The sequence below is a fragment of the Anomaloglossus baeobatrachus genome, chromosome 4 (genome assembly GCF_048569485.1).
Source record: "Anomaloglossus baeobatrachus isolate aAnoBae1 chromosome 4, aAnoBae1.hap1, whole genome shotgun sequence".
NCBI classification, from domain to species: domain Eukaryota; kingdom Metazoa; phylum Chordata; class Amphibia; order Anura; family Aromobatidae; genus Anomaloglossus; species Anomaloglossus baeobatrachus.
In genome coordinates, this window is record NC_134356.1 from 14,792,658 (window position 1) to 14,807,212 (window position 14,555).

The 14,555-nt window shown below is 49.0% G+C and overlaps 1 protein-coding gene across 1 annotated transcript; it reads left to right on the top strand.

The window, feature by feature from the left end:
* Positions 1–10,016: 10,016 nt before the first annotated feature.
* On the top strand, positions 10,017–13,917 carry LOC142302598 (E3 ubiquitin/ISG15 ligase TRIM25-like). The gene has a single exon (XM_075343701.1). The coding sequence runs from the start codon at positions 10,060–10,062 to the stop codon at positions 11,800–11,802; it is 1,743 nt and encodes a 580-aa protein (XP_075199816.1). The 5' UTR covers positions 10,017–10,059; the 3' UTR covers positions 11,803–13,917.
* The last annotated feature ends 638 nt before the right edge of the window (positions 13,918–14,555 follow it).

The window sequence follows — 14,555 nt, forward strand, 5'->3', positions numbered from 1 at the left end:
CATGAGGAAAGTTGGCTCTAATTGCTCCCCTATGCCTTTAACTGTTTTTAAAGTGTAATTAACAAATCTTTGTTGTTGTAGTGTATGTAATTTATCCAGTCTACATTCTTGTTTATAGTCACCCACCATATGATGAACTCCCTCTTAGCTGCTACCAAGTTCCTAGCCTTGTACTCGTTGGACACTCCACTGGGAACTCCAATAACATCTATGTAGATACTAGAATCAAAGGACTCTCGGAGGGTTTCACGCTTCGGTCTAGTCCCATTATGTACCTTTGGCCATGTACCTGTTGACAACAGGTGGAAGGGCATGACTAGCTGGATCACCGCACAATCTCCAAGGGACCCATGTGGCATTTTGGCCCTTATTTTTTTGTCACTACATAATTATAATAATTAAGTGAAGTTAAATCCTGAAACTGGAATTCCACCATTGGTTTTGTTTTTAGAGTGTCCATTTGTGCTGTAAAAATGACCTAGCAACATAAATTACCAGGTCTTATTGGTAATACTGAACTTGTATAATTTATATATTTTATGTTACGGGCAAAACTTTAACGACCGATCCTTCCGGGACGGGGATGTGGATCCATTGGACCATGGATCATGGTCTTACTCTGGAGGGGCATGATTAAGCGGTTACCTGGCCTTCTCTAGAGCCTCTAGTGGTGAGGTTAGGTTTATGCTTCAAATAGCCACCAGGTACTACTGCAAGGCAGTCCCGGATGCGCGGTAGCTGACACTAGCGGAGACAGGCAGGACAAAGTAGAGATGGGACAGGACCAGGATAGCCGGCAAGGTGGAACCTGGTACAGGTAATGGTGAGACTGAATGCAGAACATAGGCTGGTAATAGGACACGGGCATGGATTCAGGATACAGGAACACAAGCAGGCACCACATAGACAGGAATACAGGCTGGCACCAGGACACGATTAGGAACTCCAACTGGAACAGGGAACCAGGATTGGGATCAGGAATTGAAGCAGGAACTCAGCCTGGAACTGGGAACCAGGAACGGAATTAGAAACTCAGGAAGGGACCAGAAAACTGAAGCAAGTTCAGGCACTTAGAATGTATTCGGATTCGGAATCAGGAACAGAATCAGGCATACGGGCGAGTACTGAATCTGGAGCTGGATCCAGTGACCAGACAATCAGCTTGCAGCTACAGGGCACACTGGCTACAGGAAACAAGTTTGAGAAATGCATCTTTGAACAGACTTCCCTTCCCTTCTTGAGTGGCATAAACTTTGACACTGATTGAAGATGGATCTGGTGAAGGTGTCACGGGTCTGAATTGGCCTCATCCTGACTGTGAAAGCAATTAAGCAGTTTCTGGGATTTGCAAAATTTATGACTATTTATTCCACATTTCTCTTCCCAAATCCTTCTTATCACTACCTTGTTCCGCAAGTGGAAAATCCTAAGATGTGGACTCCTGAGGCTGAGTGCGCGTATGTAACCCGTAAGCAGCCCTTCTCATTGGCTCCGGTGCTGCATAGACCATAGTTCAACAAACAATTCTTCTTAAAAGTGGAAGCTTCTTTCATGGGGGCCGATAATAATAATAATAATAATAATAGCGCCAACATATTCTGCAACACTTTAAAATTCAAGGGGACATATTCAGGCAGTTTCAGACATTACAGAATAACATAATTCAACAGATACCAAGAAGAGTGAGGTTCCTGCTCACAAGCTACAATCTGAGAAAGTAGGAGAGGCACAAAACGTAAATGGTAAAAAGAGCTTGAGTTGTATGGTCCAGCCATCAAAATAATAAATAGTATATTCATATACAGTATCATTGCATGAACTGGTCACCAGCCAGTATACAGTGTGTCCACCCATATCCTGTCCACCGCCATTTACTTGAGAACGGCGGCAGCTATAGGCATAAAAGTGGTGTCTAGGTATAGTAAAGTAGCCATGCACTACGCAATGAAACCACCTATAGTGCCACCTGGTGGAAAACAACGGAGTTAGCATTTTTGTCTCGAAAACGGAACAAGATAGAGAAAAAAAGTGAATTACAAAGTTGTAAGGCATCATCAATTCAATACGAATCGACACCTTGCATACAGAAATGCTATGATATGAAACCCATGAGCCCCTCAAAACATTGAATGCTGTCACACATATGGCGCTCATTTAACTTTGATGCTCAAAGTGGCCACCGTCAGCTGCAATGCACATCTGGACTCTGGACAGCATACTGTATCTTGCTGCACGTTGTGCAATATGGTAGGTGACACGTTTGCAGAAGCATCTGTGATACGTCGTTGTAGGTCCTGCAATGTTGGTGGAGGGGTCGCATACACCGGCTGTTTGATGTGACCTCACAGAAAGTCCAATGGGGTCAGGTCAGGTGAGCGTGGAGGCCACTCCACACTGCCACCATACCCAATGACTTGTTGGAAGGTCTCCATGAGGTATCGCTTCACGTCCACAGCCTTGTGAGTTTTACACGTTCTAATCATAGCATTTCTGTATGCAAGGTGTCGATTCGTATTGAATTGATGATGCCCTACAACTTTGTAATTCACTTTTTTTCTCTATCTCGTTCCGTTTTCGAGATAAAAATGCTAACTCCGTTGTTTTCCACCAGGTGGCGCTATAGGTGGTTTCATTGCATAGCACATGGATACTTTACTATACCTAGACACCACTTCTATGCCTATAGCTGCTGCCGTTCTCATGTTAATGGCGGTGGACAGGATATGGGTGGACACACTGTATAGAAGTGCAGGAACAGAGGGCTATTAACTTATTAAGTGCCTAAAGAGTGTGGAAACAAATACTAAAAAGGACCAGGTTTTAAAGAAAATATTGCAAGGCCAAAAGGGGAGTAGTTACATAAGTGAGGTGATGGGCAATTGTAAAGAAGTGCATTTTTAGGGCATGCTTATAACTGTGGGTATTGTGAATTAAGCGAATTGTCCTGGGTAGTATATTCCTGAGAATTGATGGAGCTCGTGAGAAATCTAGGAAATGATCATGTAAGGTTCAGATTATTGAGGATGACAGTCTTAAGGCTGCTTTACACGCAGCAACATCGCTAGCTATGTCGCTAGCAAAAGCACCCGCCCCCGTCGTTTGTGCGTCACGGGCAAATCGCTGCCCGTGGCGAAAAATATCGCTAGGATGGGTCAAACAAACTTACCGTCCTAGCGACGTCGCTATGGGCGGCGAACAACCTATTTTTTAAAGGGGAGGTTTGTGCGCCGTCACAGTGACGTCAAACAGCGGGCCATCAATAGCAGCAGAGGGGCGGAGACCAGCCGCATGAACGTCACGCCCACCTCGTTGCTGGTGGACGCAGGAAAGTGTTGTTCGTCGTTCCCGAGGTGTCACACGTAGCGATGTGTGCTGCCTCAGGAACGACAAACAACCTGCGTCCAAGAAGAAACGATATTTTGAAAATGATCGACATGTCATCAGCAATCAACGATTAGGTGAGAATTTCTGATCGTTAACACTCGCTCGTAGGTGTCACACGCAACGGCGTCGCTAACGATGGCGGATGTACGTCACGAATTCCGTGACCCCAACGACATATCGTTAGATACATCGTTGCGTGTAAAGCGGCCTCTAGGTTATTAGCGGAATTGAGGTCACAGGTGGGGTGAAAGACAGATGAGGGAGGAGATTTTGGATGGTGCAAAGCTCTTTATGGGTCAGAGTGATAAGTTTATATTGTATTCTGTAGCAGATGGGCAACCAGTGCAATGACTGACACAAGGTGGAGAATTATGTGCTGAGAAATAGTGGAGGGGTTACGTATGTTTTGACTTTTATTAGGAAGTGTGATAGGCCACCCTAAAAAAGATATGTTTTTAGGGAGCATCTGAAGCTGTGAAAGTTGTGGTTCGTCCTAGTTTCTAGGGGTAGAGCATTTCAGAGGATTAGTGTAGCTTGGGAGAAGTCTTGGAGCTGAGAGCGGGAGGTTCAGATTAGTGTGGATGTTAGTGTCGCGGGCGGAGGAGGGGACGCCGCGCTCTCCCACTGCTCGGGTCCGGCTGCCGCTGCTGCTGCGGCCTCTGCTGCTCGGTGGCTCGAGCGATGGGCCGGATCCCGGGGACTCGAGCGGCGCTCCTCGCCCGTGAGTGAAAAGGGGGTTGGTTTTGGGGATTTATTGTTGTCCGTGACGCCACCCACGGTTGTGGTGATTGTGTGGACACCACCGCTACTATGTATAGGGATCCCGGGAGCGGTGACAGGGAGCAGCTTTGTTGTTATTCCTCCCCTCCGTGGGTAGGGGGTTGGTTGTCCCGGGGCCCGGTGATGGGGTAAGGATGGCAGGCCAGGTGTGGGGCCTGGTGAGGTGCAGGGTCGCGGGGGCAGCGCTGTGCCGCACGGCACGGTGGTACTCACTCAGCCTGAGACGTTGACACAGTTCTCGGTAAAACACACAGCTGGAAAGACGGTTCCCACGGACGGCTGCTGTTGCTTTTCCCCGGTAGTTGACGGTGACGGTCTCTGTCCCTGCACCTAGTGTAATGTTGGGAGCGATGGGTTCCCACCGGTAACCCGCTCCCCGACTTGGATATGGGCCGGAGGAGCCCCTCTGTGCCCGCAGGCGCTGGCCCTGAGAAACTGGTGCCTTGGCGGTGGCGGTGTCTCTCTCCTACGGTTGGACTGTTGCCTTCAATCGGGACTTAGTTGTTGGGAGACCCGGAGCTCCCCTTCACTGACGGATTTGGCAAATTCACGGCGACTCCTAGCCTTGCCGGGATCTGAAAGGCCCCTGCCAATGGTGCTGGCTTCTCCTTGTATACCGGTCCGGTACCGCCGGGCCACCACCCGTCCACGGTCCTTTCGGCAACCTCCGATCAGCCTCTCCTGCAGACGGTCACCGCCATCTGCTAACCTTGCTGTCTCAGTCCGGGGCACACACCCGGACCAACTTCAGGCTTTCCAAACTGTCACTTTCTCCTTCACTTCAACTCCTCTCACACTTCACTCTAACTTCAACTCTAATCTCCTTCAACTAACTGCCTGGTTTTCCCGCCTCCAGGACTGTGAACTCCTCGGTGGGCGGAGCCAACCGCCTGGCCCACCCCCTGGTGTGGACATCAGCCCCTGGAGGAAGGCAACAAGGGTTTCTGGTTTAGCTTTGGTGTACCTATCCGGGGTGTAGGTTGTGGTGGTGTCATTACCTGTGACCCCTGGCTTGCCCAGGGCGTCACATTCCCCCTTAGCAAAATGCAGACCGTCCGCGGGCTGCCCGTCCAACACCGGTTTTATTTTTCTGAAAAAGATAAAAAACGGTAACACATACAATTATAGTAACATCATCCCACAACGGGAGGCACTTTTCTTAAAACGTTGCGGTAACGGTTGCGGCTGCCGCTCTCTCCCACCCAAGTAACCTGGCCCTGATGCTGCCCCTAAGAAACAGGCAGCACCCCTTGCCCCCAGTCCTGAACCAAGTCACCCGAGCGGGATCTGTCCTTCCCCTCCAGAGGGTAGCCACCGGTTCCGGTGGTGGCTGGGCCCCAGCCTGCTCCACTGCGGGCTCTCCCTCCAACCTGCCTCTCCGGAGGCGGTAACGGTAAGCTGCAACAAAACATATTTACATGCCACTAACATTTGTGGTTGCCCTGCAAGTTCACGGGCTTGTCCGTAAGGAGTCCCTTACGCAACTTTTCAAGTGGTCCCCTCGGGGACAACGGTGCCGGCAATGGCTGGTTCAATCACGGTTGCTGACAATCAGATGAGACTTCGGTGATCATTTTCAGTTTCTCATAACTTTCAAAACTTTTAAACACACACACACTCTTGTGGTCTCAACGGGGATGGTGCAACGGTGCTCCGCTGCCCTTACTCTGAGTCCTCGACATCACCTGAGGGAGGGGGCGCAGCGCTCACACGGGCCTCCTGGCTGCCCCTTAACTTGGCATCCAGCGCAAACCACCCCCTCTCCCCACAGTGCCGGGTGTACTGTACAAGGTCCCCTGGCATCAAGTTGCGGCCTGGGTGCTCTTCTGGCAGGTGAGCATTAACATCCCGCCGGGCTATAAACACTTCGGCCTCCAGGCCCGGTTCATAGATGAATCCATAGCCCCGGCGGACATCAAACCGCCTCACCTGCCCCTCATACAGCGGCCCCCGGACACGGAAGGTCGCTTGTCTCAGGCTCTCCTTCTCCCGTATCGTACGGGCCACCATCTCCACCTTCCTTCTTTCTCTCTCCTCGATTTCCAGGCCCAACGGTACCGGCTCCCTGTCCCAGTACGGCGCTGCTGCGAGCTCCGGTGCACGGGTCGGGCCCCGCGAGACCTGTTGGACACTGCCCACTGCTCTTGATCTGGGCGGCAGGTCCCGCGGTGACTTGGCCTTGGACGCCACCTTGCAGCGGCAATCCGGCGCAACCTCAGCCGAGGTGTGGGAGATGGGCACAGGGGCTTTCCTCTGCTGGGCCTTCGGCACGGAGCGGGCTATCAGCTCCGGCTCGGGGACTTTCTCGGGGGACGCCTCCGGTTCGGGTTTCGGGTCTTTCCACGGCAGCACCTCCGGTTGGCTCCGGGCTCCGGCTACAGGTCGGTCCGCCTGGGCGGACATGCTGGGTATCGCTACCGGTTGCGGTGGCAGCGGGCCTAGTGGCGGGGTCACGGCTTCCGGGACGGGTGGCGAGGGAGGTAGCAGGGCGAGAGGGTTTAGACCGGGTCCCGCAGCCGTGATGACCGGCCCTTCAAGGGCATCGGGGCGTGGGTCACTCACCCTCCCTTCCGCAGCTTCCTCCTCGCGTCTCCGCACGGTCGCTATGACATCCGCCATGTCGGTCTCCCACTACTCCATGAGGAGCTGCATTTTGACCTGCAGCCTCTGGTAGAGCTGCGCGGTCCGGATTTCCACCCACGCCGCGGTTCCAGGCGCGGGGGCTACGGTGCTTTGGGGCGGCATCCACATGTTGCTGGCGGCTTCTCCCAGGAACAAGATGGCTGCAGAGTCCTGGCGTCCCCGCTTTTATAGCCGCGGCTACATGCGACCAGTCGCCATTTTATCCCCCTTAGCCTCTTTCCGGCCCCTCCTCTATCGGGGCGGGGTTTTGGCCTTCGCGCCTCCACTACTCGAGGAGACGCTCGAGCGGGAACTTTTCGCGCCAAAGATGGCGGCTTCTGGAATTTTCTGGCCGGACACCTCCGGCGGTAACAAGGCGCACCTCTACCCAACGGCAGAGCGGTAAGATCCTGTTCGTGACGCCAAGTTGTCGCGGGCGGAGGAGGGGACGCCGCGCTCTCCCACTGCTCGGGTCCGGCTGCCGCTGCGGCCTCTGCTGCTCGGTGGCTCGAGTGATGGGCCGGATCCCGGGGACTCGAGCGGCGCTCCTCGCCCGTGAGTGAAAAGGGGGTTGGTTTTGGGGATTTATTGTTGTCCGTGACGCCAACCACGGTTGTGGTGATTGTGTGGACACCACCGCTGCTATGTATAGGGATCCCGGGAGCGGTGACAGGGAACAGCTTTGTTGTTATTCCTCCCCGAACGTTGACACAGTTCTTGGTAAAACACACAGCTGGAAAGACGGTTCCCACGGACGGCTGCTGTTGCTTTTCCCCGGTAGTTGACGGTGATGGTCTCTGTCCCTGCACCTAGTGTAATGTTGGTAGCGATGGGTTCCCACCGGTAACCCACTCCCCGACTTGGATATGGGCCGGAGTAGCCCCTCTGTGCCCGCAGGCGCTGGCCCTGAGAAACTGGTGCCTTGGCGGTGGCGGTGTCTCTCTCCTACGGTTGGACTGTTGCCTTCAATCGGGACTTAGTTGTTGGGAGACCCGGAGCTCCCCTTCACTGACGGATTTGGCAAATTCACGGCGACTCCTAGCCTTGCCGGGATCCGAAAGGCCCCTGCCAATGGTGCTGGCTTCTCCTTGTATACCGGTCCGGTACCGCTGGGCCACCACCCGTCCACGGTCCTTTCGGCAACCTCCGATCAGCCTCTCCTGCAGACGGTCACCGCCGTCTGCTAACCTTGCTGTCTCAGTCCGGCGCACACACCTGGACCAACTTCAGGCTTTCCAAACTGTCACTTTCTCCTCCACTTCAACTCCTCTCACTTGCTCCTCTACCACTTCACTCTAACTTCAACTCTAATCTCCTTCAACTAACTGCCTGGTTTTCCCGCCTCCAGGACTGTGAACTCCTCGGTGGGCGGAGCCAACCGCCTGGCCCACCCCCTGGTGTGGACATAAGCCCCTGGAGGAAGGCAACAAGGGTTTCTGGTTTAGCTTTGGTGTACCTATCCGGGGTGTAGGGTGTGGTGGTGTCATTACCTGTGATTCCTGTCTTGCCCAGGGCGTCACATTAGTCGAAAGACATCTGTGGAGCGTAGAGAACAGATAGGATGATAGACAAATATGAGGGTAGAGAGGTAGGGTGGTGCCACAATGTAAATGGCTTTGTGGGTGAGAACAAGCAATTTAAATTGGATACTATGATGTGTGGACAGCCAGTGCAATGACTGGCACAGAGCGGATGCATCTGAGTAATGATTAAACAGATAGTTGACCCTGGCTGCTGCATTAAAGATGGACTGTAGAGGAGAGAGTCTAGTTAGGGGGAGGCCAATTTATAGAGAGTTACAGTAGACAAAACGATTGTGGATCAGGGCTATAGTGAAGTTTTTGTTGTTTCCATAGTGAGAAAGGGGCAGATTCTAGAGATGTTCTTGAGGTGCAAGTGGCAGGAGCGGGCAAGAGATAGTATATAGGAGGTGAAGGAGAGATCGGTTTCAAGAATAACAACCAGACAGCGAGCCTGCGGCCTAAGAGTTATTGTGGTGCCGCACACAGAAAAGGAGACGTCAGGTTTAGGGAGGTTAGAAGATGGATGAAGTAGAAAAAGTTCAATTTTGGAAAGGTTAAGCTTCAGATAGAGAGCAGACATAATGTTGAAAACTGCAGACAGACAATCACTGGTGTTCTGTAGTACAGCGGGGATGAGGTCAGGGGATGAGGTGTATAGCTGTGTGTCATCAGCATAAAGATGGTACTGGAAGCCAAATTTGCTGATGGTCTGTTCAATTGCGGCAGTGTAGAGGGAGAAGAGGGCCAAGGACTGAACCTTGAGGGAACCCAACAGTGAGTGGAAGAGGAGAAGATGTGGAGCCAGCAAATGATAAACTGAAGGAGCGGTCAGAAAGATAGGAAGAGAACCAGGAAAGAAGAGAGCAGTGTCCTTTAAGCCGAATGAGTGAAGCATAGCGAGTAGGAGATGGTGGTCAAAAGTGTCGAAAGCTGCAGAGAGGTCAAGAAGAATAAGCAGAGAGTGGTCATCATTATGCTTTGCTGTGAAAAGGCCATTGGTCATTTTGATGGCTGCAGTTTCTGTAGAATGTGGGAGGGAAGCCAGACTGTAAAGGGTCTAAAATAGAGTGAGTGGAAAGGAAGCAGGTGAGATAGGAATAGACCAGATGCTCCAAGAATTTAGAGATGAAGGGAAGATTGGAGACTGGTTTGTAGTTATTTGTCCAGGATGGGTCAAGAGAAGTTTTTTTTTAAATATTGGAATAATTATAGAGTGTTCGAAGGATTATTATTGGTAATTAAGAAGGTTCTGGAGGAGTGGCGTTACCTACAGGAGGGGGCTGTGCATCCCGTTGTCATCTATACTGACCACAAGAAGATTTTCAGGAAAAATGCTCACGTTCCCCATTGACTTCCATTATACTAAGTAAACAAGTACCAAGCACCTGAGCAACAAAATGCTCGTTAGGCGTAACGAGCACCGGACAGATCACTCATCACTACTGATAACACATCTGTATATTACAGAATTGTACAATACGGACAGTAAGGAATAAACATTAACTACAAAAAAGAACATCAACAGGAGAGTGAAGAAATGATCATCTGATCGCAGGAGCTTACATTCTAACAGGAGCGCAAAATACAAACATGGAGAAATCTACTCCTTCCCTGTTACCTATTTTTCTGTTTCCATGTAGAAGATTATATCGTTAATAAACTTCCCCCCACAAGATATGCAATGTCATATTTCCTGATATACACCCTATAACATACACTTGCGGTTTCCTTTCCTGCAATAAATGAAGCAATGGCATCTGCTGATCTGAGACACGAACTGCTCTGCTCCATCTGTCGGAACCTGTATACAGATCCTGTAACCCTGAGATGTGGACACAACTTCTGCCGGGAATGTATTGATCGCATCCCGGATACAGAGGGCGGGTATGGAGATTATTCCTGTCCTGAATGTAGAGCAACATTTCGGAAGCGGCCTCCACTACAGAGGAACATAACTCTATGTAATGTAGTGGAGAATTTCCTGTCTCGTCAACCACATCAGGAGGAGATCACCGGGATCCGCTGCACTTACTGTACTCACTCTCGTGCACCTGCTGTTAGATTCTGTCTGATGTGTGAAGCTTCTCTGTGTGACATTCACCTGAAAGTTCACAGCAAAGGACCAGAACATGTCCTGACTGATCCCAGCACTTCTCTGGAAATAAGGAAATGTTCTGTCCATAAGAAGATCCTGGAATATTACTGCACTGAGGACGATGCTTGTATCTGTGTGTCCTGCAGTTTGGTAGGAGAACATCAGGGACATCGGGTGGAGATGCTCAATAAGGCGTCTGAGAAGAAGAAGAAGAAACTGAGAAATGTTCGGCAGAAACTAATTACAAAGAGAGAGAATACTGAGGAAAGAGTCCAGAGTCTGGAGGAGCAAAGGACAAAAGCTCAAGCAAAAGCATCTGGAGAAGCCGAGAGAGTCACTGCCCTGATTACAGACATCAGGAGACGGGTGGACGACTTGGAGAAGAGGCTCCTTAGCAAGATCTCCAGGCAGAGAGAGCAGGTGTCACTGTCTGATGTGATCCAGAAGCTGGAAATAGAGAAGGACGAGCTGTCCAGGAAGATGAGGCACATTGAGGAGCTGTGTAACATGACTGATCCACTGACTGTCTTACAGGATCCAGACATCGGTGACTTGTGTGATCCTGAGGAGGACGGAGGTGATGAGGACACAGGAGGACATGATGGAGGTGATGAGGACACAGGAGGATATGATGGAGATGGTGAGGACACAAGAAAACATGATGGAAGTGATCAAGACATGGGGGGACATGATGGAAGTGATGAGGACTTAGGGGGACATAAGACATATCGTGAAGATGTGGATGTAATTACAGGGATATTACGTGCCGCTTTCTCTAATATAATGACATATCTAGGTGATCGGGAGAAAGTAATGGTTTCAGGAAGAGAAATCTATGGGGAGGGTCCTGTAGACATATTACTTGATGTAAACACGGCTGGTAATAATCTCCTTATATCAGACGACCTGAAAACTGCGACTTGGACAAGAATAAGACGGAATTGTCCAGAAACAGCAGAGAGATTCCTGTATAATCAGGTGATGAGCGGGAGGGGATTTACCTCAGGACGACATTACTGGGATGTAGAGATCAGTGGGTCCGGGAGGTGGAAGGTGGGGATGTGTTACCCCAGTATAGACAGGAGGGGGCCTCAGTCATACATTGGATATAATGACAAGTCCTGGTGTTTATATAAAGAGCCAGGGTATAATAATCAGTATTCAGTGAAACATGACAGGAAACCGACCCGGTTACCTCAGCAGATCTCCAGTGATGGAGTCAGGATCTGTCTGGATTATGAGGCCGGGCAGCTGTCCTTTTATGAGCTGTGTGACCCCATCAGACACTTACACACCTTCACTGCCACATTCTCCGAGCCCCTTCATGCTGCTTTATGTGTGTATGATGGTTCTATAAAAATAACAGGAAGGGGCAGCTGTGAGGAACCATCATCATAGAAGAAGTCTATTCTTGGTGGAACATTGAGGATGTGGGGGAGACTCATGTAGGATCTGTTTCCTTGGGGGTGTAATTATATGAACTGTTTGTGTCACATCTTTTACCATTATTCTCATAAATGCATAAAAAAATTTGACATTTATTTTGAAAAAATCACCACAAAATACAATAGCATTAATTACCCGGCTAGTGCTCCTCAGAAAAATGTATGACCATGTAGAAATTCCTTTAATCGTCGTAGCCACGTTTTGCAAAATTGGGAAATACTTAGATGATTTTACTGACTTTTACTGAGGAAATGTCCTTGTACGACCCGAGCCTTATAGATAATGATATCAACTATAAATCTTTTATCACTGGGATTAGTACTATTGATGGGTGAGTGGGCTTGGCCCTGCTCAATATATATCGAGCATCGGGGTGCTCGGGTACTTGTGGTGTTCGGCTGACTATCATGGGTGCTCGGATGTGTCATTCATGAAGATCCAACACAAAGCGCCGACTAACTTCAATGAATGATGGAAGCCGGCACTACAGTGAGAGCGACCTGCAGTCTCTGACGGGACCTCACTGGGGGTAAAATCAACATATTTAAAAAAAAAAAAGAAAAGAAAATCTGTCCACCCTCCCCTGGAAATGCACAATTTATAGCTGTATACACGGTATGTAGCTATATGTGGGCCCAATCATTGACTTCCATTATACACGTTACTCGAATTGAGACCATTGAAGCATCTGACCAACTTGACTCGAGTAAAGAGCATTCGAGCATTTTAGTGCTCAATTATCATTAATCAGTACAGATCCTGAGATGAAGCTTCTTACAGGATAAATTAGGATTACTGAGCCCTTGAGAACTAAAGACACTTCTGAAGAAATGTGCACAATTGGACAGCAACATTTTCTTATCCAAATACAAAAAGGAGAATCTGATCTCCAAAGGAAAATTCTACATACCTACAATACTCACTATGCACAAAACCTGTGTCAGAGGACTTCTGAGACTATCTACTGACTTTTTTGAGAACATCCACACGGGTCAGATACTCTGTAGGTTTACTGTACTGGAATGGAGTGATGAGTGACCACTAACATGCTCGAGTGCTCATTACTCGTAACTATTGATGAGTGAGCACTACCATGCTCGATTGCTTGATACTCGTAACCAGTGATGAGTGAGCACTACTATGCTCAGGTGCTCAGTACTCGTAACTAGCGATAAGCTAGCACTACTATGCTCGGGTGCTGGGTACTCGTAACAAGTGATGAGTGGGCACTACCATGCTCCGGTGCTCAGTACTCAATACTAGTAATGAGTGGGCACAACCATGCTCGGTCTCATATTCACTGTTAAGGTCCCTATACCCCTCCCCATCATCAGCCTGACAGAGATGGAGATCGCCATGGCGACTATCTGATCTGGCTTGAGAGCTAGGTATTTACGACTCAGTTGATGGTAGAGCTAGAGCCAAAAAAAATGTACAGAAAAGACATCTTTTTGTTCTTTTGGAGGGAAAAACTCTGAACTCAGTTTTTAGGTGCTACGTTAATGCTAGAAAAATGAAAAAAAAAACCATATTACTAGAATCCCTGCGGAGCACTGAACGCAGCGCACCATTTGGCTTTACTAGGCGATCACTGGTATTGCGACAAATGGGTATTGGCCAATGAAATCATACTAGATGCATTGTGTTTGGTATCTATCCGAATGTAATATCGAGATATAAAAAATGATGCTAAAATATCTCACCTGGGTGGCCCAGAATTACAGAACGATCTGAGAATTTCGTCACAGCCCACAAGAGATTGTAAAATGAGGTCACAGATGGGAGGGCTAGCGGAGGGCATAAGAGAAAGAAACTTATTCCTGGGGGGTCAGTCAGTATTGGAGGGCACAGCTAAGTGGTGCTGCTGGCCGTTGTGTACCATCTTCTTCTGGAGCCCCTCCCTCCCTAAATTCGGACTTCACATCTATGGCACGAGTTTAGTAAGTTTCATGTTTATCCCTTTTATTTTTATGTAATTGTCTGCACTGTAATTGTATTGTTCCCTTTTGTAATATCTTGCATATTTTATAAACACTGCCTATTTTTGGATTAAATATATACAATTTAGTAGTTTGTTTCCCCATGCTCTATAATGAAACCAAACCCAAAGGGCCTTATGCTATCTGTAAAGGTTTTCCCGAATCATCTGTGCAAAGGTTCAGTGGTGGCAGTGGAATTATTGTGTGTAGAATTTTTGAGGTGCTACCAGCAAGGGGTACTGAGGTGTACATATATATATATATTCCTTTTACAGAAATCTGTGATATATACATTATTGTTATGATCCGGAACCATGGAAGATCACAATACATCATTGGCAAAAGGCGACAAGAGCATTGGCAACTAATCTGGCCGCCATCCCCTTACTGACCATCAACACTAGAAGTAGCTGAGGGGTGAACTAACATCCTGTGCACCGCGGACCCAGCCGGAGAACTAGCTATCCTGAAGGAAGGAAGGATGAATAACTCTCTGCCTCAGAAATAGACCGCGAAGGTATAGCAATCCGCCCACATTCAAAGACTACAGTGATATAGGAAAATACAATACACAGATGGATGATAGGATCAGCAAAGGTGAGGCCCCACTGACTAAATAGGAAAGGACAGGAAAGGGGCCGATGGTGGCCAGAGAAAAACCCTACAAAAATCCAAATACCTGATAGTACAAAAAGCCCTCAGATCGCTAGATCTGAACTCCCTCCT

What these genes read in the sequence shown, in the direction of transcription:
- LOC142302598 (XM_075343701.1), top strand. Translation starts at nt 10,060, where the DNA reads ATGGCATCTGCTGATCTGAGACACGAACTGCTCTGCTCCATCTGTCGG.